The sequence below is a fragment of the Salvelinus sp. IW2-2015 genome, linkage group LG36, assembly GCF_002910315.2.
Source record: "Salvelinus sp. IW2-2015 linkage group LG36, ASM291031v2, whole genome shotgun sequence".
NCBI lineage: Eukaryota > Metazoa > Chordata > Actinopteri > Salmoniformes > Salmonidae > Salvelinus > Salvelinus sp. IW2-2015.
The window spans coordinates 8,336,428-8,362,856 of NC_036875.1; the positions used below are offsets into that span (position 1 = coordinate 8,336,428).

Below are 26,429 nucleotides of genomic sequence, written 5' to 3' on the forward strand. Positions count from 1 at the left end.
CAGAAGGAGCCCTCTGAATGTCTCGTTCCCCCTCTTTCTTTCTTTCTTTCTTTCATTCTCTCGGTCTTTCTGCTTATTGGAGATCTGGGAAGCTCCTTATCCAAGGGAGGAAATGGTTGATTTGATGTGGCGCACAACCGGGGGGCTTGGAGCTGGGCCCCTTCTCTGTCAGACCCGGGGGTCAGTCAGTCTCTCTCTCACACACACACACACACTTTCATAAAAATGTCAGAGTACCGAAATGTAATTTCAGATGTACATGTATATCTATAAGCGACTATTTACCAGTTGTGAACTCCTTCTCTGAGTGTCGGTTCCTGCTTGTGATGTCTGTCGACACGGCAGGAGTTGCAGAAGTCGGAAGGATTTCAAAATGGCATTTTGTCCAGCATCTCGCCAACACCCTGTCAGCAGCGTCTCTAGTTGAATACTTGAGCCGACTCTGAGCTGGGGTAGTTCGATTCACATCTCAGACCCTCGGCCTGTGCTGTGAGAGGGCGGAGTTAGCAGTTTGAGAGAGTGAATACGCTGCTAAAAAGGCAAARCTGGGAGGAAAATGCAGGTGACGCAGGTGAACATAACGAACAAACCACTGTTCATGATTCCACCCATTCACAAAGAGGCAGGCGGGATTAGAACTCAGTCAGATCAGGAATATAAGCGTTCTGGYCTTTGACCAACGCTGGGAGCAATATTTAGATGTTGACCCGTAATTGATTTTCTTTATRGTTTACAAAATATATATAGTATATAWACACAATGAGTACAAAACATTAAGAACACCTTCCTCATATTGAGTCGCAGCCCACCGCCCCTTTTGCCCTCAGAACAGCCTCAATTTGTCGGGGCATGGACACTACAAGGTGTCAAGCGTTCCACAGGGATGCTGGGCCATGTTGACTCCAATGCTTCCCACAGTTGTGTCAAGTTGCCTGGATGTCCTTTGGGTGGTGGACAATTCTTGAAACTGATGAGCGTGAAAAACCCTCAGTGTTGCAGTTCTTGACACAAACCGGTGCGCTTGACACTTGGTCTTTCCACGTTGATTCAACGTCYTCACATTGATTAGGAGGATACAGACAGCTCAAGAGGTATGCTTAGATATGCAGAAAATAAATAGCTATTTTTGGACAGAGAAATAATCACAATGATAATGGCTCTAGACTGCAGGATAAAGCAAATTCAGCTGTTTTGAAAAATGCTAAAATCTCCAACCAACCCCCAGCAATCCTCACATACTTCGTGCCCCCTCTGATTTTTGGGATGCATGACGCCCCTGATGGGAAGATTGGTGCCATGGGCTCGAGTTACACAGGATGTGTGTGTGTGTGTGTGTGTGTGTGTGTAGTAGGGGGTTTTCAGTGGTACAATATTGGTGCCATTGGGCTGGAGTGCCCAGGATGATCCATGATGCGGTGACCTCATCCTGTGCGGAGCCCTGTGAACCACTCTGCCTGGACCGTCCGATTCACACACCCTTTGGATAGGCCTCCTCTCCCGGGATACGGGCCCTTCTTTCCATGCCTGCAGGTTCCAGTGTGGGATTCTCGGCCGGGAGCCTCCAGGAAAACCCATTTCACAACATTCCCACAGTGGTAGCCACGGGATTATTCTTCCTCTTTTGCTTCCTTCTTTTTTTCTGAGGTCTTGTTGTCGGATGGTGTTTTTTTTTTTTTTAGCAGATTGATGATTCCCAGTTCATTTGGTGAGGAGGGGCAGTCTGTGTCCCCTCAGACACCACGACTCGAGCTTTGTTGTTGTGGAAAAATCTCCCATGAGCCCCCCTSCTCTATGGAAGCAATAAGGTAGTTTGGCATAATAGAAACCTCACTTTTAACGAACAACAACATTAAAGGTGTAAGCTTTCGTAAACCCTTTACAATGTCTACATCGCTGCTTCACGCATGATTTGTAAGCAAATTCATAGTARAAAAAGGGTTAAAACAGGTCTATACATATGGCACTTTGCCAGATGTGGCGTAACCCTTTTCCCACCCTTAACATGGCTTCTATGAYGACTTTATAAAAGGTTCATGAATACTTCATTTAGCCTTTAAAGTTGTTGTTTGTTTCTTTTTTATTGCATTCAAAATGTGGAAAATTGCTGTCTTCAGTGAGTTGAGGAACAGATGAAATTAGGAGATAAAGGTGAAGTACTATAAGCTGAGTAGGTATACTGAGTGTACAAAACATTAAGAACACCTGCTCTTTCCATGACATAGACTGACCAGGTGAATCCAGGTGAAAGCTATGATCCCTTATTGATCTCACTTATTAAATCCACTTCAATCAGTGTAGATGAATGGGAGGAGACAGGTTAAAGAAGGATTTTTAAGCCTTGAGACAATTGTGACATGGATTGTGTACATGTGCCATTCAGAGGGAGAATGGGCAAGACATAAGATTTACGTGCCTTTGAACGGGGTATGGTGGTWGGTGCCAGGCGCACCGGTTTGTGTCAAGAACTGCAACGCTGCTGGGTTTTTCACGCTCAACAGTTTCCCGTGTGTATCAACAATGGTCCACCACCCAAAAGACATCCAGCCAACTTAACGAAACTGTGGGAAGCATTGGCGTCAACATTGGCCAGCATCTCTGTGGAACGCTTTCGACACATTGTAGAGTCCATGCCCCAACAAATTGAGGCTGTTCTGAGTGCAAAATGGGGGGTATACTGTTTGGTATTCTCAGTGTATATTAAAGGGTAACAATATGTGGAAAAACTGTGACAATAATTACAGAAGCTATGACTTCCTTCCTGCGTAAAGCTACATTTCTCAACGACCGGAAAAAGCCAAATGAAATACCATTAAGCCATTTTGGTTTCCTTTAATTACAACAAACACACATTTACTGGTAAATAAGCCTTGTTCAATATTTCCGGGCCACATAACTTGCTTAATGATTTTAATAAAGCTCTAGAGACTTTCCTCTCTTTTCACACCAGACAATTAAGACTGGAATTGTTGTGTGAAACCTGTGTGTGTCGTGTGTGTGTGTGGCAAGTAGATAGACGAAAAGCACTCGCGGACTTACTAATGTACTGTATTTCACATGTAGGGCTTACATTACGAAACTTCAATAAAATATTATCAACATCATTTTTTATTCCCTCACCACGACCCTGTCCTTCCTGTTTAATTGACCTGACACGGCTACAAATAGAAAACGTTGTTTCTCTTGGACCGTAAATCATTCCTATTTGATATTTCGTGACAGTCTTCTGTTCGTGTGAGTGAATCAAGTTGGCCTCCTGGCTTTTTATGTATACAGCTTCACTTTTCTTGGATCTAAATGTCAAGTATTGGAAACATGCACGTGTCTGTTGTTCGTGTGATGTGAAATAAACACAGCAGAAAGCAGTGTGTTCGTTTGAGGAAAGCAAGAGTGCTGGAAAGACTTAGGTATGAGATCATACAAACAAAGGTGCATGGCAATTACAGACAGGGTAAAATGCCAYTGTACCTGCAAGTAAAAAGGAGTCTCGATAAAGAGGTAGACAAAAAGAGATTGTGTGGAACTAACAACTTGCAGCTGTTTTAACTCACAATAAAAACCAGAAAGTTACTCTTTCTCACACACAAAAGTGTGCATGTGCACACACACGCACACATGGAAGCGAGCTTAATTCCAGTTTCCTACTTAACAACAGTAAGTGGTGCGGTCATTCCATGACGAAAAGCCATCTTGAAAAGTGGGCCACAAAACCGTTAACATCTCTTGCATGTCAAATAACAACAGAACACCGTGGCGTTATTTGCCGATAGACCCGATTTCAATTGCGGTTTGTGGCACAAATACATTCTAGAATAAACAATATAACACAATAAAATAGGCAACATAATAGAAAAACGGGACGGAAAACGGGACGGAGGTCAGGGGGCCATTAATCATACCGTATTGACCTGGGAAACCAAATGCGTGAACTCGCTGGCCAATCAGTGATAATTTATCAAGTAAGTACAGTGTAGAAAAGAAAACGGCAATAATTCGGCCCTTGTTACATGAGCTGATGAATCCAGATATGTCTGAGGGTATCCACAAGCTTGTGTGTGTGTGTGTGTTTGTGCTGAAACCTTGGGAGGGAAACTACCTAGGGGGTAAGGGTTCAAAACCACTCGAAGCACCTCCTTGCAATGGAAACTCACCACAGAAGGATATTGGTTCGACAACTGTCCATTCCTCACAAACGTTCCTCTAACATAGTGCACGGCAGCTTATCTACGTGTGTCTGTGCCCTGTTATTGAGAGACTTYGGTTAATGACATCTGAGGAGGAGAAGGAGCACTCACACAGATACTGCGGTTTCCAGCTGCTCCCCTCCCCTTGAGGAGAGGGAGTGTAAGAGAGAGAAAGACAGACTGCCACGCCATCTAGAGCTCAAATGCATCTCTCTCTTAAACCTCGTTCAAACAAACAAAAGAGTAATACCCTCATGTTTTCAGACATTGTGTGACCTCCATTCACACAGCATGGCATTGAAGAACAATGGTACACAGGGCAGGACAATGGACACAAATGAACTGTCTAGCCAACCCTAGCACTGTTTTATTCCTCAGTACAATCTATAGCGTGTTTTTCCGTCAGACAAATGGCATAAATAAAAGAAAATACAAATGTTGTTTAACTGCAGTGTGAGCCAGGAGGGTAGAGGTCCAGGGAGACTGCCTGCTCCTCAGCCTCTCACGTGGGGCTTGTGGCAGGCAGCTTAGTGGCTCCCCTCCAGTTCCACTGATGAATGGGGGAAATGAGAGGCATTGCTACATTAGTGCTGTCCCTCTGTGCCGGCTTCAGAGTCTACCGTGGCTCAGTTCCATTTGAGTCTTGTGGCTAACACGTTTTGTTGGACCGGATAGGTGTAAACAATATGAAAAAGACTGGGGTTCCACCTTGCCCTCCCAATAGCCTAAGTTGAACTGCCGCTGTACTGCTTCCCAAGTCTGTGATTGCTGCAGCGGTACAGCGCACGCTGTGAGAAAGGATTAGACTTCAGAGAAATGGGCTATGAACAGAAATGGAACTAATCCCAACTTTGGGGACTGACTGTGGAATATACCTCCAATACAGGAGTAAAGAGAGGTTCTGAGTGTCGCCGTCTGAGTGTTTGAGAGCCCTTCTCTTCCCTCCTTGGCCAGACCAGCTGGACCAAGAATCCCTGGTCTCTACAGTGCTGCTGTTCTCCAGTACCACTGGCTAGCCCGACAGTTCCCAGGCCCTGCTTATTCCCCCCACTGTGTTGTTTACAACCCCAACAAGATGTGGGTTTCACTGTCACAGCATCCAGGAACATACTGTACGCCAGAGCTCCAGTCACATCCAGGGATTGTTGGTGAACTGGACATAAAGCATCATGGGAATCTTCGCAGACGTCTTCCCCAAAGCTCAAAGGAGCCTTCCATTATATCCAAGGCCTATTTTTAGCGATGGATGTCATCTTGATATTTGCCCWGAGTTCTGTAGCTAAAGCTGTGGGCAGCTGCCCCAGTCTGTTTCTTCAGTTCAATGCCAATCAACATTATGGTATATTTATAACACATGACTCAGCACTTAGCTTGTGCTTCCTGTTGTAATGRCTTCTACTCAGACTGGAAGGGTCGATGCTGAAATGCTTTTGGACAAAGGTGGTTCTACCTCAGTGGATTAGTCAACAGTTAGATTTGTGAATTTGAATTGTCACATGCTTTGTAAACAGCTGTAGACTACCGGTTAAATGCTTACTTACGGGCCCTTCCCAACAATGCAGAATACAATAAAWAAAATAGTAACCTGAGGAATAAATACACAATGAGCAATGATAGCTTGGCTATATACATGGGGTACCAGTACCGAGTCGATGTGTAGGGATACTAGGAAATTGAGGTAGATATGTACATATAGGTAAAGGTAAAGTGAATAGGCAACAGGCTAGATACTAGAGAGTGGCAGCAGCATATGTGAGGAGTGTGTAAGTGTGTGTGTGGCGAATGTGTGCACGTGTTATGTGTGAGTGAGTGTGTGTGTTTGTTTATATAGGTTGGAGTGTCAGTGTAAGTATGTGTGAGTTTGTGGGTAGAGTCCAGATGTGTGTGCATAGAGTCAAAAAGAGTTACTGCAAAAAGGGTCAATGCAGATAGTCCGGGTAGCTATTTGGTTAACTATTTAACTAACTATTTAGCAGTCTTATGGCTTGGGGGTAGAAGCTGTTCAGGAGGCTTTTGGTCCCGGACTTAGCGCCCGGGTATCGTTTGCTGTGGTTTAGCAGAGAGAACAGTCTATGACTTGGGTGACACCGCCTGTTATAGAGATCCTGGATGGCAGGGAGTTCCACCCCAGTGATGTACTGGGCTATACGCACTAACCTCTGTAGCGCTTTGCGGTRGGATGCCGAGCAGTTGCCATACCAAGCGGTGGTGCAGCCAGACAAGATGCTCTCAATGGTGCATCGGTAAAACWTTTTGAGGATCTGAGGGCCCATGCCAAATCTTTTCAGCCTCCGGAGGGGTAAGAGGCATTGTCGTGCCCTCTTCACGACTGTGTTGGTGTGTTTGGACCATGGTAGGTCCTTAGCGATGTGGACACCGAGGAAATTTAAGCTCTCGACCCGCTCCACTAAAGCTCTATCAATGTGTTCGGCCCTCCAGTTCCTGTAGTCCACAATAAGCTCCTTTGTCTTGCTCACATTGAGGGAGAGGTTGTTGTTCTGGCACCACACTGACAGGTCTCTGGCCTCCTTCCCATCATCGTTGGTGATCAGGCACACCCCCGCGTGTCATCGGCAAACTTGATGATGGTGTTGGAGTCGTGCCTGGCCACGCAGTCGTGGGTGAACAGAGAGTACAGGAGGGGACTAAGCATGCAACCCTGAGGGGCCCCGTGTTGAGGGTCAGTGTTGCTGCCTAGCCTCACCACCTGGGGGGCTGCCCGGCAGGAAGTCCAGGAACCAGTTGCAGAGGGAGGTGTTTAGTCCCAGGGGCCTTAGCTTAGTGATGAGCTTGGAGGGCACTATGGTGTTGAAAGCTGAGCTGTAGTCAATGCAGTCAACAGCATTCTCACGTAGGTATGTCTTCCTTTTGTCCAGGTGGGAGAGGGCAGTGTGGAGTGCAAGAGATTGCATCATCTGTGGATCTGGTTGGGCGTTATGCAAATTAGGGTTGGTCCAGGGTTTCTGGGATGATGGTGTTGATGTGAGCCATGACCAGCCCTTCAAAGCATTTCATGGCTACAGGTGTGAGTTCTATGGGGCGGTAGTCATTTAGACAGGTTACCATGGCATTCTTGGGCACAGGGACTATGGTAGTCTGCATGTAGTTGGGCACAGGGACTATGGTAGTCTGCATGTAGGTATTACAGACAGGGAGGGTCAGGGAGAGGTTGAAAATGTTAGTGAAGAGTCTTGCCAGCTGGCCAGCACATGCTCGGAGTACGCGTACCGGTAATCTGCCTTGTGAATGTCCACCTGTTTGAAGGTCTTACTCACATCGGCTACGGAGAGCGTGATCATACAGCCACCCGGAACAGCTGGTGCTCTCAGGCATGGTTCAGTGTTGCTAGACTCGAAGCAAACATAGAAGGCATTTAGTTCGTCTGGTAGGCTTGCGTCACTGGTCAGCTCTTGGCTGGGTTTACCTTTGTAATTCGTGATAGTTTGCAAGCCCTGCCACATCCGACAAGCATCAAAGCAGGTGTAGTAGGATTTGATCTCTGCCCTGTATTGATGCTTTGCCTGTTTAATGGTTCATTGGAGAGCATAGCGGGATTTCTTATAAGAGTCCGGATTAGTGTCCTGCTCCTTGAAYGCGGCAGCTCTAGCCTTTAGCTCAGTGCGGATGTTGCCTGTAATCCATGGTTTCTGATTGGGATATGTATGTACTGTCACTGTGGGGACGATGGCATTGTGGTAAACTCCTCAATGCCATCGGATGAATGCCGGAACATATTCCAGTCTACAGTATGCTAGCAAAACAGTCATGTAGCTTAGKATCCGCTTCATCGGACCACTTCCGTATTAAGCGCGTCACTGGTACTTCCTGTTTGAGGTTTTGCTTGTAAGCAGGAATCAGGAGGATAGCATTATGGTCAGATTTGCCAAATGGAGGGCGAGGGAGAACTTTATAAAGGTGGTGTAGAGTTTCCCCCCCTGTAGTTGCACAGGTGACATGCTGGTAGAAATTAGGTAAACCGGATTTCAGTTTTCCTCCATTAAAATCACCAGCCACTAGGAGCACCGTCTCTGGYTGAGCATTTTCTTGTTTGCTTATGGCCCTATACACCTTGTTGAGTGCAGTCTTAGTGCCAGCATCGGTTTGTGGTGGTAAATAGACAGCTACGAAAAATAGATGAAAACTCTCTTGGTAAATAGTATGGTCTACAGCTTATCATGACATATTCTAACTCAGGTTGAYCAGAACCTCAAGACTTCCTTAATAAAGATTGCGCACCAGTCTTCGTTGACAAAGAGACACACCCCACCCCCAAGGATCTTACCGGGTGCTGTTGTTCTGTTCCGTCAATGCATGGAAAACCCAGCTAACTGTATATCATCCATGTCTTTGTTTAGCCATGACTTCSAAAAGCATAGTATAATGGATTTCTTAATGTCCCGTTGATAGGACAGTCTCCAACGGAGCTCGTCCAGTTTATTCTCCAGCGATTGCACATTCGCCAATAGAACAGAGGGTAGGGGCGGTTTATTCACTTGTCGCCGTAGTCTCATCAATATGCCCGCACGATGACCTCTAAATAACATAATAAAAAAATCCCCATCAAAACCCGTCAGTTTAAGCTAGAGAAGGCCACCTATGGCATCTGCTGTGGAAGGCAGGCAGGACTACAGCGGTATTTGTCAGACTATGAGACATCCCGAAAATCGTTCTTCTCTCGAAAACGTCTGTAGCCTCCAAACTATTATGACCACTCTATGGAAAGGGACACGGTCATGAACAAGATGGTTTTCCCCCGCTTTGTCACGGACTCATCATAAGGTAACCGGTACCGTTAAAAAAAAAAAAAATTATGGAAGTATTGAGGTAGTTTTGTACCTTCCCAAAAAGGGGGTTAAATGTGTAAATATTAGAAAAAATACCTGAGCTTCCTTAATATACCTAGATATAGGACAGGCACTTCAAAACTTGTTCCCTATGATTCTTTTTTCTTATTTTTTTATTTGTTATAATTGTTATTCAATCCGCAAAATTCTATATTTTATCAAATGATGTTCTAAATATTATTATTTTTTATACCTAAAGGGGTCCTAAAATTAAAAATCAAATAGCTAAATGAGCCATAGTATGACCATCTTAAACCCCCCCCCCCCCTAACGGTTTAGATTTACAGGGGTTAAAAGATGCATTGTGAACTGAAGAGTGTGGAGAACGCATTAAAATGCACATTTGAACAAGATCAGGACACAAAACCATGTTAGGCCAGGTATAAACAGGACTAATGAGAGGCAAAGATGTGCTTTCCAAAGAAAATGAAATTGGAAGCGGGTGTGAGAAAGATAAATGATTGCGCTCTCTTGTTCTGCAAAAAGACAGAAGACGGGAAGAAGGGGGAAACAGATATTGCTTTAGTTGCAGATCACTTTGTAGGTGGTACATAAAGCCCTATTATAGAGAAAATAAATATGTTTTTGGAATTATTGCAATTATGTGGAAGGTATGCAAATAAGTCAAGAAGCAACTCATACAGACTCATACAGAGAATGGAGGRTTCGTCACAGCAAACAAGCAATAAACAACGTTTCTGATGCACTGTACACTGAGTGTACAAAACATTAGGAACACCGTCCTAATATTGAGTTGTACKCCCTTTTGCCCTCAGAGTAGCCTCAATTCGTGAGGGCATGGACTCTACATGGTGTCGAAAGCATTCCACAGGGATGCTGGACCATGTTGACTCCAATGTTTCCCACAGTTGTGTCAAGTTGGCTGGGTGTCCTTTGGGTGGTGGACCATTCTTGATACACATGGGAAACTGTTGAGCGAGCGAGTAAAACCCAGCAGTGTTGCAGTTCTTGACACACTCAGACCGGTGKGCCTGGCATCAACTACATTACCATACCCCCCAAAGACACTTCAATCTTTTGTCTTGCCCATTCACAATCCATGTCTCAAGGCGTAAAAATATTTTTTAAACCCATCTCCTCCCCTTCATCTACACTGATTGAAGTGGATTTAAAAAATGACATCAATATAGGGTCATAGCTTTCACCTGGATTCACCTGGTCAGTCTATGTCATGGAAAGAGATGGTTTTCCTAATGTTTTGTACACTTAGTGTATTTGTATAGAAATACATTATTGATCTATTATTCAGCTATATGGATGCATTTACTTTTTTGGAGGCATTTTTGACAACAATGTGGCCTCATTACCAGGCAAAACCCCCCTTCCCCATTTCTTTTGCAACTTTTGAAGCTTCCTGCAGATTTTGCTGCTGCTGAACCAACCCACTGAAGCGAGAACGAATGAGAGCAATGAGCTGAGCAGTCCAGCCTTCGAGCAGAGAATTGGGGGGGGGGGGGGGGGAAGCAAGCTGAGAAATAAACAAAAAGATGACTAGTTTTATTTGTTTAAATTATGCCCAGCTCATGAGGCCCCTTGATTATGATGTGAAGCCTGAGGCAATTGCCTCTTCTGCCTAATGGTAAGTCCGTCACTGTTCATAATAGCATAACGATCATCAAAGGCAAGGCCTGCCAGAGTCAGTTCTGGTGAAGCAGGAAGTTCTGAATGGGGTCCGGGAGCGGTAGAGATGGGATGTGTTTTAGCCGATGCTTCCCCATCACTTTCCTAATACTGATCCGACATTGGTAGGTCAGCCTACGAGGACATCCTGGGGGAAAAAAGGATTTGTTATCAACAGGATAAAGACACATTTTAACAGTCTGACATCACATTTTCCATTAAACTTGAATGATACACATCAACAATAATRTGATGGCAATTATGAGAAAATATCATATAAATCTACAAAACTCTTCCAAAGATGCATGGGAGTAGCCTACYTGAATGTCATACATGTTGAAATGCAAAGACAACAGCATACTGTACTTCCATCCAATTGACAACAGATTTGTGAATATTCTAAAATCTGCATATAGAAAATAAGTGCATTTTCTCACCAGTGGTGTTTATACCAAACGGTCAAAAAAAAAAATCAGTGTGTGATGTGCGGATAAAAATCAGTGCGTGATGACGTAGTGCACCCAAAAACATGTACCAAATAAAAATCTGAAGTTCAATGTGTTTCCATCGCATTTTCCACTCTACTCATAGTTTTGTCACAAAAACTGTTGCTTTAAATAGCAAATGTGCCTACTCTGGTCTTGGCATGTGCGCTCTAGCCAACAGCAGATACTGTACAGTGTGGGTATAGGCTAGTCTACATGATGAGATTTTTAGGGATATTATTTTTATTTGTCAAACGGCAATCGATATTTACTGAAAAGTTTACTTCGATGTGATGGTTATTATATCAATATTTGTGCATAAAGGTGTTCCCACCTCAATTTCTTGCATAATTAATTTTAAAAACACAAAAAGATCCCAACATGTTGAACGAACAAGTTATCTGTCAGCATTTATACAATTGTTCAGAAAATTCCTGTTTCCATCACAGCTGGTGTGTTTAAAATWAAAATAAAATACAGTATGGCTTTACTCTCATAAAAACTGTGGATGGAAACGTGGTTTAAGTTCCAGTTAATTTTATGGCTAGTGCACACTATGCCAAACTTTGCTGACCTGTCAGCAGTTCCGTATGTTTTTTCCCCCAACATACACCAGTTTCCGGTAGGTCCATGGATCCGAGATAAACTGCTAGAGGAAGTTAGTCTAATTTCATAGAAGTAAGAAAGTCATGAGATTTCAAGGAAGTAATCTGATAGATGTGATGTGTTATCAATCAAAGTCCTTTTTACATCAGCAGATGTCACAAAGTGCTTATAAAGAAACCCAGCTTAAAACCAGCCTAAAACCCCAAACAGCAAGCAATAAATAAGTCACAAATAAGTCTCAAGCCTTAGCACTCAAGTCCCAAGTCAAGACAGGCAAGTCAAGTCTCAAGTCAAGACTGACAAGTCCCAAGTCAAGTCTCAAGTCCTAACCTTTGAGTTTTGAGTCCTAAACAAGTCATAATGTGCTCTTCACAAAATGTAATACCATTTCATATTTTTAACAAGAGTAATAGTTAGTATATTACATTTACACAAATCACAAATGCTTTAAAAAATCTATATATAATTTATTACTTTCCAAATAAACTTTATATTTCCATGGAAATACATGGGTAGCCATCAGAAAGACACATCAATACGACAACAAAAACTAAATATTGTAGTGCTCTCTGTCTCTATCCAGATATATTTTAGACACCTAAAACAATCCTGCCATAAAGTTACAATCATTTATTAAAAGGTACATCAAAACAACTGCTACTGAACTTCAAGTAGGCCTACAATTTGAACACTGGCCTGATAGTCTGAGAAAAATATACAGATCCCAAAGATGGGAGATAAAACCTGAACATGGAGACTGTGTGTGTGTGTGTAATGCATAAACAGTTAAATGTTTTCTCTTATCTCAGGGCCCTATGATGCATTGCATTTGCAAAAGACSAAATTCGATAAAAGTCTGTCAGTCATTTGTGCACGATGAGGCCGCAGTATGATGCCACCATGGCTGAAGACACGCTCGACCGGAGCACTGGAGGCACTGCCAAGACCCTGATGGTCACTCGGGACAGTGAAGGAAGAGCCTTCATGTTCATTGCCCAGAACAAGAGGCCATTCTGTCCTTCGCATATGTCAAGGTAGTGACTTAGCTGTAGTGGTCCCAACAGCTTTCTTCTGCCTCTACAGTGTGCTGCAAAAAGCCCTTTTTCTTGTCTAAGACTATGGTCCTCTCGCTCTTACTCATCAACAAGAGGCACAGCTTGCTCAGTCCCTGCAGCATCTTGCAGAATCAGCTCTGGCAAAACATGTAAAAGCATAGCAGAAACAAAATGGCCGGTATTAGAGTATTGGTGATGCAGTGGGTTAAACTGAACAAGTGTTATTGTTGCAGTCAATTGGATTAAAATGAGAAAAAGTTACATTAAAAACTCAATAATATTTARCTTTCACTCTTTGTGCCACCTCCTCTTTGACCTCCTCCTTGACCAGCACATGGTGCTCCGCCCACATCAGAGAAAAAGGCAGCTGCTTTGAGGTAGACTGGATCTGAAAAGGGGGCAGTGATTCCATCTTGTCCTGGCCATTTTCACATTGATGAAGATTCCAAGAAATCTTTTGTTCAGGGATGCCTGGAGACTTCTGACCAGGCCGCTCAGAAATTGGACTTGAGGCTTCCGCTGCTCCAGGTGGTGATTCAGGGACAGGACCGAGGGAACAACAGAAATGATTGTATCTTCTCCCCTGTGTCAAATCTGTTGCTTCTCCAAAAGGCTTCAGGATGTCTCCCGTACTGTGAACAACTCCTTGTGCCCAGTCTTTTCTAGAATATGATAGAGCTTTAGATGGTCACATTGGAWAACTGCCTTCACTTGTCTCAGTGTTGAGTTCCATCTTGTGTTGACAGCAGCAGGGATGCCTCTTCCCCAAATTCAGCCTCAAACACGTCTTTGAATGTTGTGCTTGTATGCAGCAGTGAACWGATTTTTGATAACTTTGAAATAGTCATCATCACTTTTGTATCTTTCAAGCCATATCCCACCACCAGCTGGAGTGTGGYCAAAGCGCTGTAGGCTTGTACACAATCGCCCAACCTTAACGCACGCACACACACTCTCCGTGTGTGGTTACAGTAGGCTAATGTATGTCAATGGTTTTAGGTACAGCAGTAACATCAGGCAGGATTTAGGCTACCAACTGCCTAGCGAGTTGTAGCTCAATCTTGGGTGCAATGATCACTTTCCCGCACTGACTGACTGTGTGGAGGCTCATTGATTTAACGTTACGTTAGCCTACATGCTACACAAGCAAAGTTATATATAGCTGTCGGCTATATTAGTCACAATTTACCATTCTTTGTGCAGCTTCAAATGTCAAACAAAGTTGTAAGTTGTTGCACCTCCGTCTGTCATTTTCTTCACGCATGTTTGGCAAGTTGCAATCGATTTTTTGTTGACTACAGCGTAGTCTTTATATCCCAAAATAATATTTTGGGGTATGATCTTTCCATGGGCTGTTTGAATTCACCCGCCGACGTTCCTCTGCACTGCCATGCGCAACTTTTTCTCCACTGGCACAATTTGATTGGCTGCTGTCTGATTCAAACTGTAATCCATTAAATGAAGAGTTGATGCGCTGCACCCGTTTTTTAATAGCGTCATTTTTAATAATTGGGRTTATCAAGTCAGTTTGAGTCAAAAGACAAGTCCAAGTTAAGTCACGAGTCATTGGTGTTAAAGTCAAAGTTGAGTTGCAAGCCTTTTTTGATTTTGTCGAGTGTGGATAACGCATGAAAATGTACATTTGAGAAGCAGTGCACACTCCCGTGCTACTGTATTACCTTTGACCAATAGAGATTAAACAAGATTACTTTATGTAGTTATCACAAGCTTGTAACATAATAATCAATGTTCGTGGGTAGCTAGTTAGCTACCAATTATTTGTTAGTTAGTCTGCGGTCTACGCACATTACAATGGATATTCTAGACAGTTAAACATGCCAAAATGAACACTGTAGGTATTTATTAACGTATCAAGATAAAATATTATAGTCAGGCAACATACTGTATGAGACTGAGTGGGAAACTTTTCACACAGACGTCAGAGCATATTTTCTCTSGCTTTGGAACTCTGCCTACGCAAGGTAGTTGATGGGTTTGACGTGTTGCCAGGCGTCACTGATTTACACTGGGTCTCCAACCCTTTTTAGACACTTTATATTATTGACTTCCCCAGGCTTACCTTATTAGGGAAGCCTGGTTCTCCACGAGGCTAGTTATGTAAAATCAATCAATAAGTAACGTAAATTAAGAGTTTAATTCCAAACCCTATTTATCCATTTTCAGAAATGTTTGTAAATTAGCTGTTCTTTTTTTGAAGAACTTCTGAAAGAGATGTGTTTTTTCACCATCTAATCGTGGCATGGGGTTGTTCAATGACAGACATGTAACAGTGCCTTCGGAAAGTATTCAAACCCCTTGACCTTTTTCACATTTTGTTATGTTACAACCTTATTCTAAAATGGATGAAATAGTTGTTTCCCCCTCAATCTACACACATTACCCCATAATGACAAAGCAAAAACAGGTTTGTATAAATTTGTGCAAAAAACTGAAATATAACATACATAAGTATTCAGACCCTTTACTCAGTACTTTGTTGAAGAACCTTTGGAAGTGATTACAGCATAGAGTTTTCTTGGGTATGATGCTACAAGCTTGGCACACCTGTATTTGGGGAGTTTCTCCCATTCTTCTCTGCATATCCTCTCAAGCTCTGTCAGGTTGGATGGGGAGCATCGCTGCACAGCTATTTTCAGGTCTCTCCAGAGATGTTCAATCAGTTTCAAGTCCGGGCTCTGGCTGGGCCACTCAAGGACATTCAGAGACTTGTCCCGAAGCCACTCCAGCATTGTCTTGGCTGTGTGCTTAGGGTCGTTGTCCTGTTGGAAGGTTAACCTTCTCCCCAGTCTGAGGTCCTGAGGGCTCTGGAGCAGGTTTCTATCAAGGATCTCTCTGTACTTTGCTCCGTTCATCTTTACCTCAATCCTGACTAGTCTCGTAGTCCATTCAGCTGAAAAACATCCCGCCGGCATGATGCTGCCACCACCACGCTTTACCGTAGGGATGGTGCCAGGTTTCCTTCAGACGTGGCGCTTGGCATTCAGGCCAAAGAGTTCAATCTTGGTTTCATCAGACCAGAGAATCTTGTATCTCATGGTCTGATAGTCAATGTGCCTTTTGGCAAACTCCAAGGGGGCTGTCATGTGCTTTTTCCTGAGGAGTGGCTTCCGTCTGGGCAATCTATCATAAAGGCCTGATTGTGGAGATGGGAGATGCAGCACTCCATCAGAGGAACTCTAGAGCTTCGTCAGAGTGACCATCGGGTTCTTGGTCACCTGCCTGACCAAGCCCCTTCTCCCCAGATTGCTCAGTTAGGCCGGGCGGCCAGCTCTAAGAATAGTTTTGGTGGTTCCAAACTTCTTCCATTTAAGAATGATGGCGGCGACTGTGTTCTTGGGGACCTTCAACGCTGGTACCCTTCCGCAGATCTGTACCTCGACACAATCCTGTCTCGGAGCTCTACGGACAATTCCTTCGACCTCATGGCTTGGTTTTTGCTCTGACATGCACTGTCAACAGTGGGACCTTATATAGACAGGTGTGTGCCTTTCCAAATCATGTCCAATCAATTGAATTTACCACAGGTGGACTTTAATCAAGTTGTCGAAACATCTCAAGGAWGATCACTGGAAACAGGATGCACCTGAGCTCAATTTCGAGTCTCATAGCAAAAGGTCTGAATCCTTACGTAAATAAGGTATCTATTTTTCATTTTTAATACTATGTCATTATGGGGTATTGTGTGTAGATTGCTGAGGATAATTTTAAAAAAAAACAATTTTAGAATAAGGCTGTAATGTAACAAAATGTGGAAAAAGTCAAGGGGTCTGAATACTTTCCGAATGCAATGTATTTGATTGAAATCAACCACTTGATGGTTTCATTTCAGAGAGACAAATAATCATGTTTTGTTGCAAAATGCCATATATCCGCCTCACTCTCGGAGGAATAAGTAGTACTGATGGGTTTTACACAGTAAAATGTGATAACTTCATTGTTTTTTATAAAGAACTGTACAAATTATACATTTGTGACATCAATATATACATTTGTGACATCAATATAAAACAATAAATCAATAGAGTGATATGAGATTTGTATGTAAAATATTTACATTTGACATTTTAGTCATTTAGCAGATGCTCGTATGCAAAGCGACTTACAGTTAAGTGCATTTACAGTATCTTAAGATGAGACAACCATATATATCCACAGTCAAATATACAGAATAGAAATATTTCATTCCAGCTAAACGACGGATATATAGTGTTTTGCAACAAAACCCATTTTAATAAACATCTAAAAATCTAGGAATAAAACATCTGAGAACACACACAAAGTTACCCAGAAGAAATCATTAGATGAAAAAACACAAATGTGAAAAATTGGTGGATATAGCGTTTTGGAACTAAACTCTTCAAATACATTTTGTTTAATGTCTATGACCGCAAAGGTATCGGCAAGTGTTCATTTCACATTTGTGATGTGTGCAATGTATGTTGCTCTTACAGTATTTTTTTATTTCACCAGGTAAGCTAGTTGAGAACAAGTTCTCATTTACAACTGCGACCTGGCCAAGATAAAGCAAAGCAGTGCGACACAAACAACAACACAGAGTTACACATGGAATAAACAAGCGTACAATCAATAACACAATAGAAAAAAAGAAAGTCTATATACAGTGTGTGCAAATGGCGTGAGGAGGTAAGGCAATAAATAGGCCATAGTAGCAAAGTAATTACAGTTTAGCAAATTAACACTGGAGTGATAGAATTGACCAGATGATGATGTGCAAGTAAGGTCTAAAAAATAGCGGGTCCATGTCACATTGTGTCACGTTCCTGACCTGTTTTCTCTTGTTTTGTATGTGTTTATTGGTCAGGGCGTGAGCGGGGTGGCATTTCTATGTGTTGTGTTTCTATGTTGGGTTAAAGGCTTGCCTGGTATGGCTCTCAATTAGAGGCAGGTGTTTGGCATTTCCTCTGATTGAGAGTCATATTAAGGTAGGTTGTTCTCACTGTTTGTTTGTGGGTGATTGTCCCTGTGTCTTTCGTGTCTGTGGCACCACACGGGACTGTCTTGGCTGTTCGTTCGTTTGATGTAGTCTGTTCCTGTTCGTGAGTTCTGCGTGTAGTTATGTAAGTTCCATGTTCAGGTCTGTCTACGTCGTGTTTGTTATTTGTAATTTCAAAGTGTTTTCGTATTTCGTCTTCGTGTTTCAATAAATATCATTTATGTCTAATTACCTCGCTGCGTATTGGTCCACCGATCCTTCTTCCTCGTCCGAGGAGGAGGAATTAGAGAATCGTAACAGAATCCACCCACTAACTAGGACCAAGCGGCGGGGGAGAGCTCAACAGAGCAACCAGGACTCATGGACATGGGAGGAATCCTGGACGGCAAAGGACCCTGGCTCAGCCAGGGGAATATCGCCGTCCCAAGGCGGAGCTGGAGGCAGCGAAGGCAGAGAGGCGCTGGTATGAGGAGGCAGCGCGGCGACGCGGTTGGGAGCACCGAGAGTCAGACCCAAAAATTTCTTGGGGGGGGGGAACACGAGGAGTGTGGCAAAGCCGGGTAGGATACCTGAGCCAACTCCCCGTGCTTACCGTGGAGTGAGAGGGCGTCGTACTGGTCAGACACCGTGTTATGCGGTAAAGCGCACGGTGTCCCAGTACGCGTGCTTAGCCCAGTGCGGGCTATTCCACCTTGCCGCACTGGGAGGGCTAGGTTGGGCATCGAGCCGGATGTCATGAAGCCGGCCCAACGTATCTGGCCTCCAGTACGTCTCCTCGGGCCGGCGTACATGGCACCAGCCTTACAGGTGGTGTCCCCGGTTCGCCTGCATAGCCCAGTGCGGGTTATTCCACCTCGCCGCACTGGCAGGGCTACGGGGACCATTCAACCTGGTAAGGGGGGGAGGCTTGGTGCTCAAGAGCACGTGTCCTCTTTCACGGTCCGGTATACCCGGTGCCACCTCCAAGTACCAGTCCACCGGTGGCAGCCCCCCGCACCAGGCTGTCTCTCCGGGTTCTCTCTCCAGCTGCTCCCACCTGTCCAGCGCTGTCAGAGCTTTCCTCCTCTCCAGCGCAGCCAGTGCCTATACCACGCACCAGGCTGTCTCTCCGTCTCCTCCCTACAGGTGTGCCCGTCTGCCCAGCGGCGCCTGAACTGCCCGTCTGCCCAGCGGCGCCTGAACTGCCCGTCTGCCCAGCGAGCGCCTGAACTGCTCGTCTGGACTGAGCCGTCGTCCAGCAGGACCAGCCAGAGCCGTCCAGCCCAGGACCAGACCAGAGCCGTCCAGCCAGGACCAGCCAGAGCCGTCCAGCCAGGACCTGCCAGAAGCCCCTCAGCCAGGACCTGCAGAGTCCCTCAGCCAGGACCTGCCAGAGTCCCTCAGCCAGGACCTGCCAAGAGTCCCTCAGCCAGGACCTGCCAGAGTCCCTCAGCCAGGACCTGCCAGAGTCCTCAGCCAGGACCCTGCCAGAGTCCCTCAGCCAGGACCTGCCAGAGTCCCTCAGCCAGGACCTGCCAGAGTCCCTCAGCCCCGGAGCCTGCGCCGCCTTATCCCGGAGCTGCCCCTTATCCCGGTGCTGGCCCTTATCCCGGTGCTGCCCCTTCATTTAGGTGGGTTTAGTTGGAGGGTGGTCATTGGGAGGGGGATACAGAAGCGGGGAGTGACTATGGTGGTGTGGGGACAGCGTCCGGAGCCTGAGCCACCACCGTGGTCAGATGCCCACCCAGACCCTCCCTAGACTTTGTGCTGGTGCGCCCGCCGTTCGCACCTTAAGGGGGGGGTTAGTTCACGTTCCTGACCTGTTTTCTCTTGTTTTTGTATGTGTTTATTGGTCAGGGCGTGAGCGGGGTGGGCATTTCTATGTGTTGTGTTTCTATGTTGGGTTAAAGGCTTGCCTGGTATGGCTCTCAATTAGAGGCAGGTGTTGGCATTTCCTCTGATTGAGAGTCATATTAAGGTAGGTTGTTCTCACTGTTTGTTTGTGGGTGATTGTCTCCTGTGTCTTTCGTGTCTGTGTATGTGCACCACACGGGACTGTCTTGGCTGTTCGTTCGTTTGATGTAGTCTGTTCCTGTTCGTGAGTTCTGCGTGGAGTTATGTAAGTTCCATGTTCAGGTCTGTCTACGTCGTGTTTGTTATTTTGTAATTTCCAAGTGTTTTCCGTATTTCGTCTTCGTGTTTCAATAAATTATCATTTATGTCTAATTACCTCGCTGCGTATTGGTCCACCGATCCTTCTCTCCTCGTCCGAGGAAGAGGAGGAAGACGACAGCCGTAACACATTGGGTCAGGCGGGTTACCGGAAGGTATATTTAATAAAAAATGGAAAAGAGATTGAAAATAAATTGAAATATGTACAAAAAAATACAAAAAATACAAAAGTACACGAGAGGACGACAAACCACGTATGCACTACTACGCCATCTTGGAAGTATATGTATGTACATTTACCATTTCAGGTAAACACTTATGCCATGTTGCGACGGTAAGCTTTCAATAAACTCATAGGCAATAGTCAAATAGATACAAACAAATAAAGATGCTCTTCATACACGCAACCCACTACTACCCTTATTATTACTGTGACTTTTCATATCATAGTGCCGCATGGCTCTAGATAAGAGTGTCTGCCAAGTGACTAAAATGTAAATATAATGGTGCTGTGTGAAGGTTGGGGGATGGAACTCTACTCACTCCTGGCCTCCAAGTAGAGCTGCAGGGCTTCGGGGTCAACCCTCTCTCGGCCCCCGGCGGTCGCTCCCTCTCGGCGGGGCTGCTCCCAGGGTACCAGGCTGGGCTCGGCACCGTGGTCTAGCAGCAGTCTGACGAACGCCGCCTCACAGCCGTGTCTCAGCACCGCATCCAGTAGGCAGGAGGCCAAACCCTTTGCTAGCGCTTCGCGGCTCACTGGTCCGTTGTAGTTGTAGTCCGGCTGGGCGCCGGCCGCCAGGAGCAGGCTGAAGCAGTGGAGGTGGCGGTAGGCGGCGCTGATGTAGAGCGGGCACACCACCAGTGTGGTGAGGGTGCGGGCCGCACCAAACGGGGGCCTGGCGCCCAGCTGCTGGTCCACATCCACGTCGGCATGGAACCTGGAGAGATGGGTCGTGTTGATTAGGCACCATAGGGGGACAAAAATATTGACAAACAGGGAGGGCCTGCCTGTCCAATAAGAAAAGCTAATTTTCGCGGTTTCCATTGCGTGCACTAATGAACACGACCATGGTGATGGGACATGTTATGAACAGACAACAACACTGATCAATCAGACAATAACACAAAAGTAATGGAGAATAATTGTGTAATAAGACAATAAGACAATAGGCTTTTTTCAGAATGTATTGGTTTCCTTCCTTCGCCAAGAAAAATGAGCCCCGATTCCATTATTGGTCCTAGGCAATTCAATCAACAAATACTAGCAGATGACCCCTCCTATAGCCATTATAGCCTCCTTCATTCCATCCAATTCAATAAAATTAATTGGCATGGAAAGTTAAAGCACTCACCTGATGAGCTCTTGGAGTATGTCCACCCTGCCTACCCGTGCAGCGTGATAGACGGGAGTGCTGCGGTGGTGGCGGCTGCCGTTGGGGTCAGCTCCAGCTTCCAGGAGGATGGTCACACAGTCCAGGTGTCCGTTGACCACCGCCACGTAGAGGGCCGTCTGACCCTTCACATCCACTAGGTCCACCTTGGCCCCTTGGCCTATCAGGTAGGCCACACAGGCCCCTTGACCGGCTGTGGCAGCGATGCGCAGAGGGGTGCAGGGCAGCCAACCACAGCACCATACAGACTTCTCGTTGATCCGCCTGACAGCAAATAGGAGATGTTCGCTCAGAACTCATACCAGTTGTAGTAGACTATTTTAACTGTCAAGACGCTGTTAAATAAAGGGGCGGTATTGCCGATGGTGCCGTATCCTAAAAAGTGTTTCCAATATACACACATTTACAAACTAAAGAGAGATACAGAAAGGTGGAAGGGATTTTCTTGCAATAGGCCTACATCTTGAATATGACTGTGTTGGATATGAAAGGGGTAAGATAGTGGTTTTCTGACTTTGCTAAATACAGTATGTGCATAGGATATTCACATTGTGGGAAGTAAGAAGGGTACAGAACAGGTTGGAGATGGGGGTAGATAGTGTGCAGTAAGGCCCAGTGGCCTCCCTCCTTCACTCACTCTCTGAAGCTGTCCTCTTGCAGCATGTTCCTCAGAGTATCCAGGTCTCCTACGTAAGCAGCGTTGTGGAGCAGCGCGTCCTCACTCTGTTCTTCAGGCTTTTTATTGAACTGCTCCTGCAGCCATTCCTTCAGGTTACGGCCTGGACGAGAAAGAGCAACGCTAAAGCTCCAAATACCCAGATCAGATGATGCTGTGCTAACTGATTTACCTACCATTTCCACTACCACTGGGTTGCATAGCGACTATAAATAAATTACACACCATCCATGCATGCACATATTGACCTGATGTGTCATTGATGTACACATTTCCTAGATTAAATAGTGAATTACGAATAAATTAAGTGATTAAAGGGGCTCAAATCGATATAGTTCACTAACATGCTATAGTTTGCGTAATTACGCAGGCGTATGCAACGCAAATTGTAACCATAAATAGCCCAGCCAGCTTACTGAGAATACATCTAGTTTCTCACAATAATGCTAATGCAGCTGTATTCTCTTGCACAGCTAGGTGGTAGAACAGTGTAAACATTCAACGTGTTGTGTTTTACCTGCAGCTGTCGGGTTGGGTAGGTCAGAAACGGTGACAAGGGGACAGATGATATTCGGCGCAATGGGTGGGTCGACAACATCACCCAACTCGAAGCCTCCGCCGTCCGCCATTTCTCCCTAATAATAACTTCTCACGCTTCTTTGCAGGGAGTCTACTACGAAAAAGCACCAGAACTAGGAAAGTGATTACCTAGCTAGTATTACCAAAACAACTTTGTCATACCGTCCGTTGTGCCATTGTTGTTGTTATGGAATATATTTTTTATGACATCTCACTGATCACTCCTCTTTTTTGCTTTCCCTATCCGAGAGACGAGTGCGACTTCCTGTTCTTGGAGTCAGTTAAAGGTGAAACCAGCAGCCCCTGTTGCAGTAAAAGGCTGAGGGATGGGGTTGGTTGGATTAACCACTCTCAAATTCATAGACAGTGCTAATGGATGCAAGGAATGACCAGCCATTATATAAAATTATAGTTTAAATCATGTTTTGAGGCTATAGTGATTATTTACATTTACTTTGTTTACAAACATTGGACTAAACCAAGTTTATATGCTGATGGATTAAGAGTTTAGCTCATGAGAAATGTAAGTTATATGTAAGTTATATTCTTCAAGTATCAAATGGGTACATATAATTAATTTATCAATCCAAAAATGGATGTAGCAACTGCTGATTGCCCCTTTACATTGGACCAAACGCATTATAGCTATGGGGAATACTGTAGAACCCCACAGTATCACGTTCCAGGAACAAACGTTTATTACTAGAACAGGGGGCAGGCAAAACGACAGGTCAAGGGCAGGCAGAGGTCAGTAATCCAGATCAGTCCATAAGGTACAGAATGGCAGACAGGCTCAGGGTCGGGGCAGGTAGAATGGTCAAAACCTGGAAAACTAGAAAACAGGAACTAGAACAAGACAGCAGCAAGGGGGAAACGCTGGTAGGCTTGACGAACAAAACTAACTGGCAACAGACAAACAGAGAACACAGGGGGAGAGGGGTAGGCAGGGGGAGAGGGGTGGGCCTGGAAACAGGAGACAAAGGGCTGTGAGACATGGGTTTGATACTAGACACATGAAAAGTGGGATGTATACGGAGGGTACGGGACAACAGAAGATGAACAGCAGAGGGGCTAGGTATCTTGGAGATTGGGAAAGGGACAATAAACCGTAGGGAAAGCTTGCAGGATTCCACCCGGAGGGGCAGATCTCGGGTGGACACCCATACCCTCTGCCCGGGACCATACCGGTGGCGGTCCGCTTGTAGTCGATACCTGGAGGTGGTCTTGAGAAGAGCCGATCAATCGGGCTCTATTCCAGGTACGACAACAGTGGCAGACAAACATCTGGGCCAAGGGTACGCCCACCTCTTGCTCTTGCTCCGGGAAGAGTGGGGGCTGATAACCCAGGGAACACTCAAAGGGTGAGAGACCCGTGGCAGAGTAAGGATGGGTGTTACGGGCATATTCCACCCACAGTAGTTGCTTGCTCCAGGTGGTGGGGTTGGCGGAGACCAGGCAGCGAAGAGTCGTCTCCAGGTCTTGGTTGGCTCCAACTGGCCGTTGGACTTGGGGTGGAACCCAGAGGACAGGCTGGCTGACGACACAATGAGTGTGCAGAACGCCTTCCAGAACCGGGACGAGAACTGAGGATCCCGGACGGAGACCATGTCCACTGGGAGTCCATGGATCCGGAAGACGTGCTGCACCGTGTGCTGGGCCGTCTCTTTGGCAGAGAGTAGCTTGGGGAGAGGAATGAAGTGGGCGGCTTTGGAAAACCGGTCCACTACTGTCAGGATAGCGGTGCTGCCATCAGACAGGGGGAGACCCGTGACAAAGTCCAGGGATATGTGGGACCAGGGACAGTGAGGAACAGGCAGAGGTTGCAGGAGACCAGCCAGAGCTTGCCGGGAGTCTTGTTGTACGCACAGATCGTGCATGCCGCGATGAACGCGGAGATGTCAGGAACCATGGTAGGCCACCAAAAGCGGTGTTGCACAAAGGTCAGGGTCCCAGGTGGCAGGCAAGCTTGGAGGAGTGGGCCCATTCCAGGACCGAGGAGCAGACATCGTCAGGAACAAACATCCGGTTATCTGGGCCCCACTGGGGTTCGGCTGGGAATGCTTCTCCTCACGAACCTGCTTCCCTATTCCCCAGCTGAGTGACATCGCCAGGCACGAGGTGGGATGGATGGTCTCGGGTTCCAGGGGTGTAGCCGTGGGGCTATAGCGGCGTGACAGCGCATCCGGCTTGACATTCTTGGATCCCAGTCGGTATGAGAAGGAGAAGTTGAACCGGGTGAAAAGCAGGGCACACCTAGCTAACCTGGAATTGATGCTTTGCATTGCGGAGATATTCCATGTTCTTGTAGTCTGTCCACACAATGAACGGCTGTTCCGCCCCTCCAGCCAGTGCCTACATTCCTCCAATGCCATTTTCACCGCGAGAAGCTCATGATTCCCCACATCGTAGGATGAACCCAAGATGGGAGCTGTGGTGAAATGGTGTTTGAGATCCCGGAACATACAATCAGCAGCTGGGGACCACGTGAACGGAACCTTGGGAGAGGTGAGTGCAGACAGGGGGAAAGCCAGGGAACTGTAACCCCGGATAAAGCGGCGCTAAAAGTTGGCGAATACCAAGAAACGTCGAAGTTGCACTTTGGATGTAAGGCTGGGCCAAACCACCACCGTTCTCACCTTCCCGGGATCCATCTGTACACTCCCTGCAGCTATGATGTAACCCAGGAAGGGGATGGTGGAGCGATGGAATTCGCACTTCTCTGCTTTCACAAAAAGCTGGTTCTCCAGAAGGCGTTGGAGAACCTGTCGGACGTAGAGCACATGTTCTTGGGATGTCTTCGAGGTAGATGAAGACTAACCGGTTCAACATGTTGCAGAGAACATCATTCACCAGAGCCTGGAACACAGCAGGGGTTGTTGGTAAGGCCAAATGGCATGACCAGATACTCATTGTGACAGCTGGCTGTGTTGAAGGCAGTCTTCCACTCGTCCCCTTCCTGTATCCGCACCAGATGGTAGGCGTTCCGTAAGTCCAGCTTGGAGAACACGGTGGCCCTCTGGAGCGGCTCGAAGGCCGAGGAGATGAGTGGTAGGGGTAGCGGTTCTTCACCGTGATGTTGGTGAGGCTCCGGTAGTCGATGCACAGGCGCATAGTTTTGTCCTTCTCCACAAAGAAGAACCCTGCGCCAGCGGGGGAGGCAGAAAGACAGATGAACCCTGCAGCTAGGGAGTCCTCAATGTAGGTCTACGGACCTGATAGAGTACAGTTGTCCCCGGGGCGGAGTGGTGCCTGGGAGAAGGTCGATCCCGCAGTCATAGGGTCGGTGCGGCGGAAGCGAAGTGGCCGAGCCTTACTGAACATCTCCCGGAGGTCCTGGTACTCCGCGGGAATGGCGGACAGGTCCGGGGCAACTTCCGAGCCCCCAGGAAGACGTCCCGGAGCAGGCTGCGCTGACTTCAGGCAAAAACCGTGGCAGAACGGGATCCAGCCCATGGTGGCACCAGAAGACCAGTCAATAAGGGGATTGTGTCGCTGGAGCCAAGAGAATCCCAATACCACGGGAACCTGAGGAGACTTAATAAGCAGGAATTGGATCGTCTCGCTGTGGTTCCCGGACACACGGAGGTTGATGGGGGTGGTATTGTGGATGACCCGGCCTATAGAGCGCCTGTCCAGCGCTAACGTCCATCGGAATGGAGAGGGGCTGAGTGGGGATGCCCAGCTCGGACGCCAGGGTAGCGTCCATAAAGCTCTCATCGGCCCCAGAGTCGATGAGTACCCAGAGAGATTTCGACTGGTTCCCCCACAGCAAGATGGCATGAAAAGGGGTGTGAGTAAGGGGAAAGGGAAGTTCTCCGTATGGCCCACTAGAGTACTCGCTCCTA

General features: G+C 46.2%; 1 protein-coding gene across 2 annotated transcripts; it reads right to left on the minus strand.

Moving 5' to 3' along the window:
• Window positions 1-9,525: 9,525 nt before the first annotated feature.
• On the minus strand, window positions 9,526-22,853 carry asb1 (ankyrin repeat and SOCS box containing 1). 2 transcript variants are annotated; one of them, XM_023981685.2, is made up of 5 exons: window positions 22,523-22,853; window positions 21,967-22,108; window positions 21,291-21,593; window positions 20,482-20,876; window positions 9,526-10,814 (listed from the first exon to the last, which is right to left on the minus strand). In XM_023981685.2, the coding sequence occupies exons 1-5, from the start codon at window positions 22,632-22,634 to the stop codon at window positions 10,684-10,686; spliced, it is 1,083 nt and encodes a 360-aa protein (XP_023837453.1). In that variant the 5' UTR covers window positions 22,635-22,853; the 3' UTR covers window positions 9,526-10,683. The 2 variants fall into 2 exon arrangements, 1 of the variants encoding a protein (XP_023837453.1); XR_011474924.1 differs by having other exon boundaries at window positions 10,748-10,814; window positions 19,997-20,876.
• Between the last annotated feature and the right edge of the window lie 3,576 nt (window positions 22,854-26,429).

What these genes read in the sequence shown, in the direction of transcription:
- asb1 (XM_023981685.2), bottom strand. Translation starts at nt 22,634, where the DNA reads ATGGCGGACGGCGGAGGCTTCGAGTTGGGTGATGTTGTCGACCCACCC. An exon ending in ACCCAACCCGACAGCTGCAG is followed by an intron (nt 22,109 to 22,522) that starts GTAAAACACAAC and finishes TTTCTCGTCCAG; the next exon opens with GCCGTAACCTGAAGGAATGG. An exon ending in ATACTCCAAGAGCTCATCAG is followed by an intron (nt 20,877 to 21,290) that starts GTGAGTGCTTTA and finishes CCATCTCTCCAG; the next exon opens with GTTCCATGCCGACGTGGATG.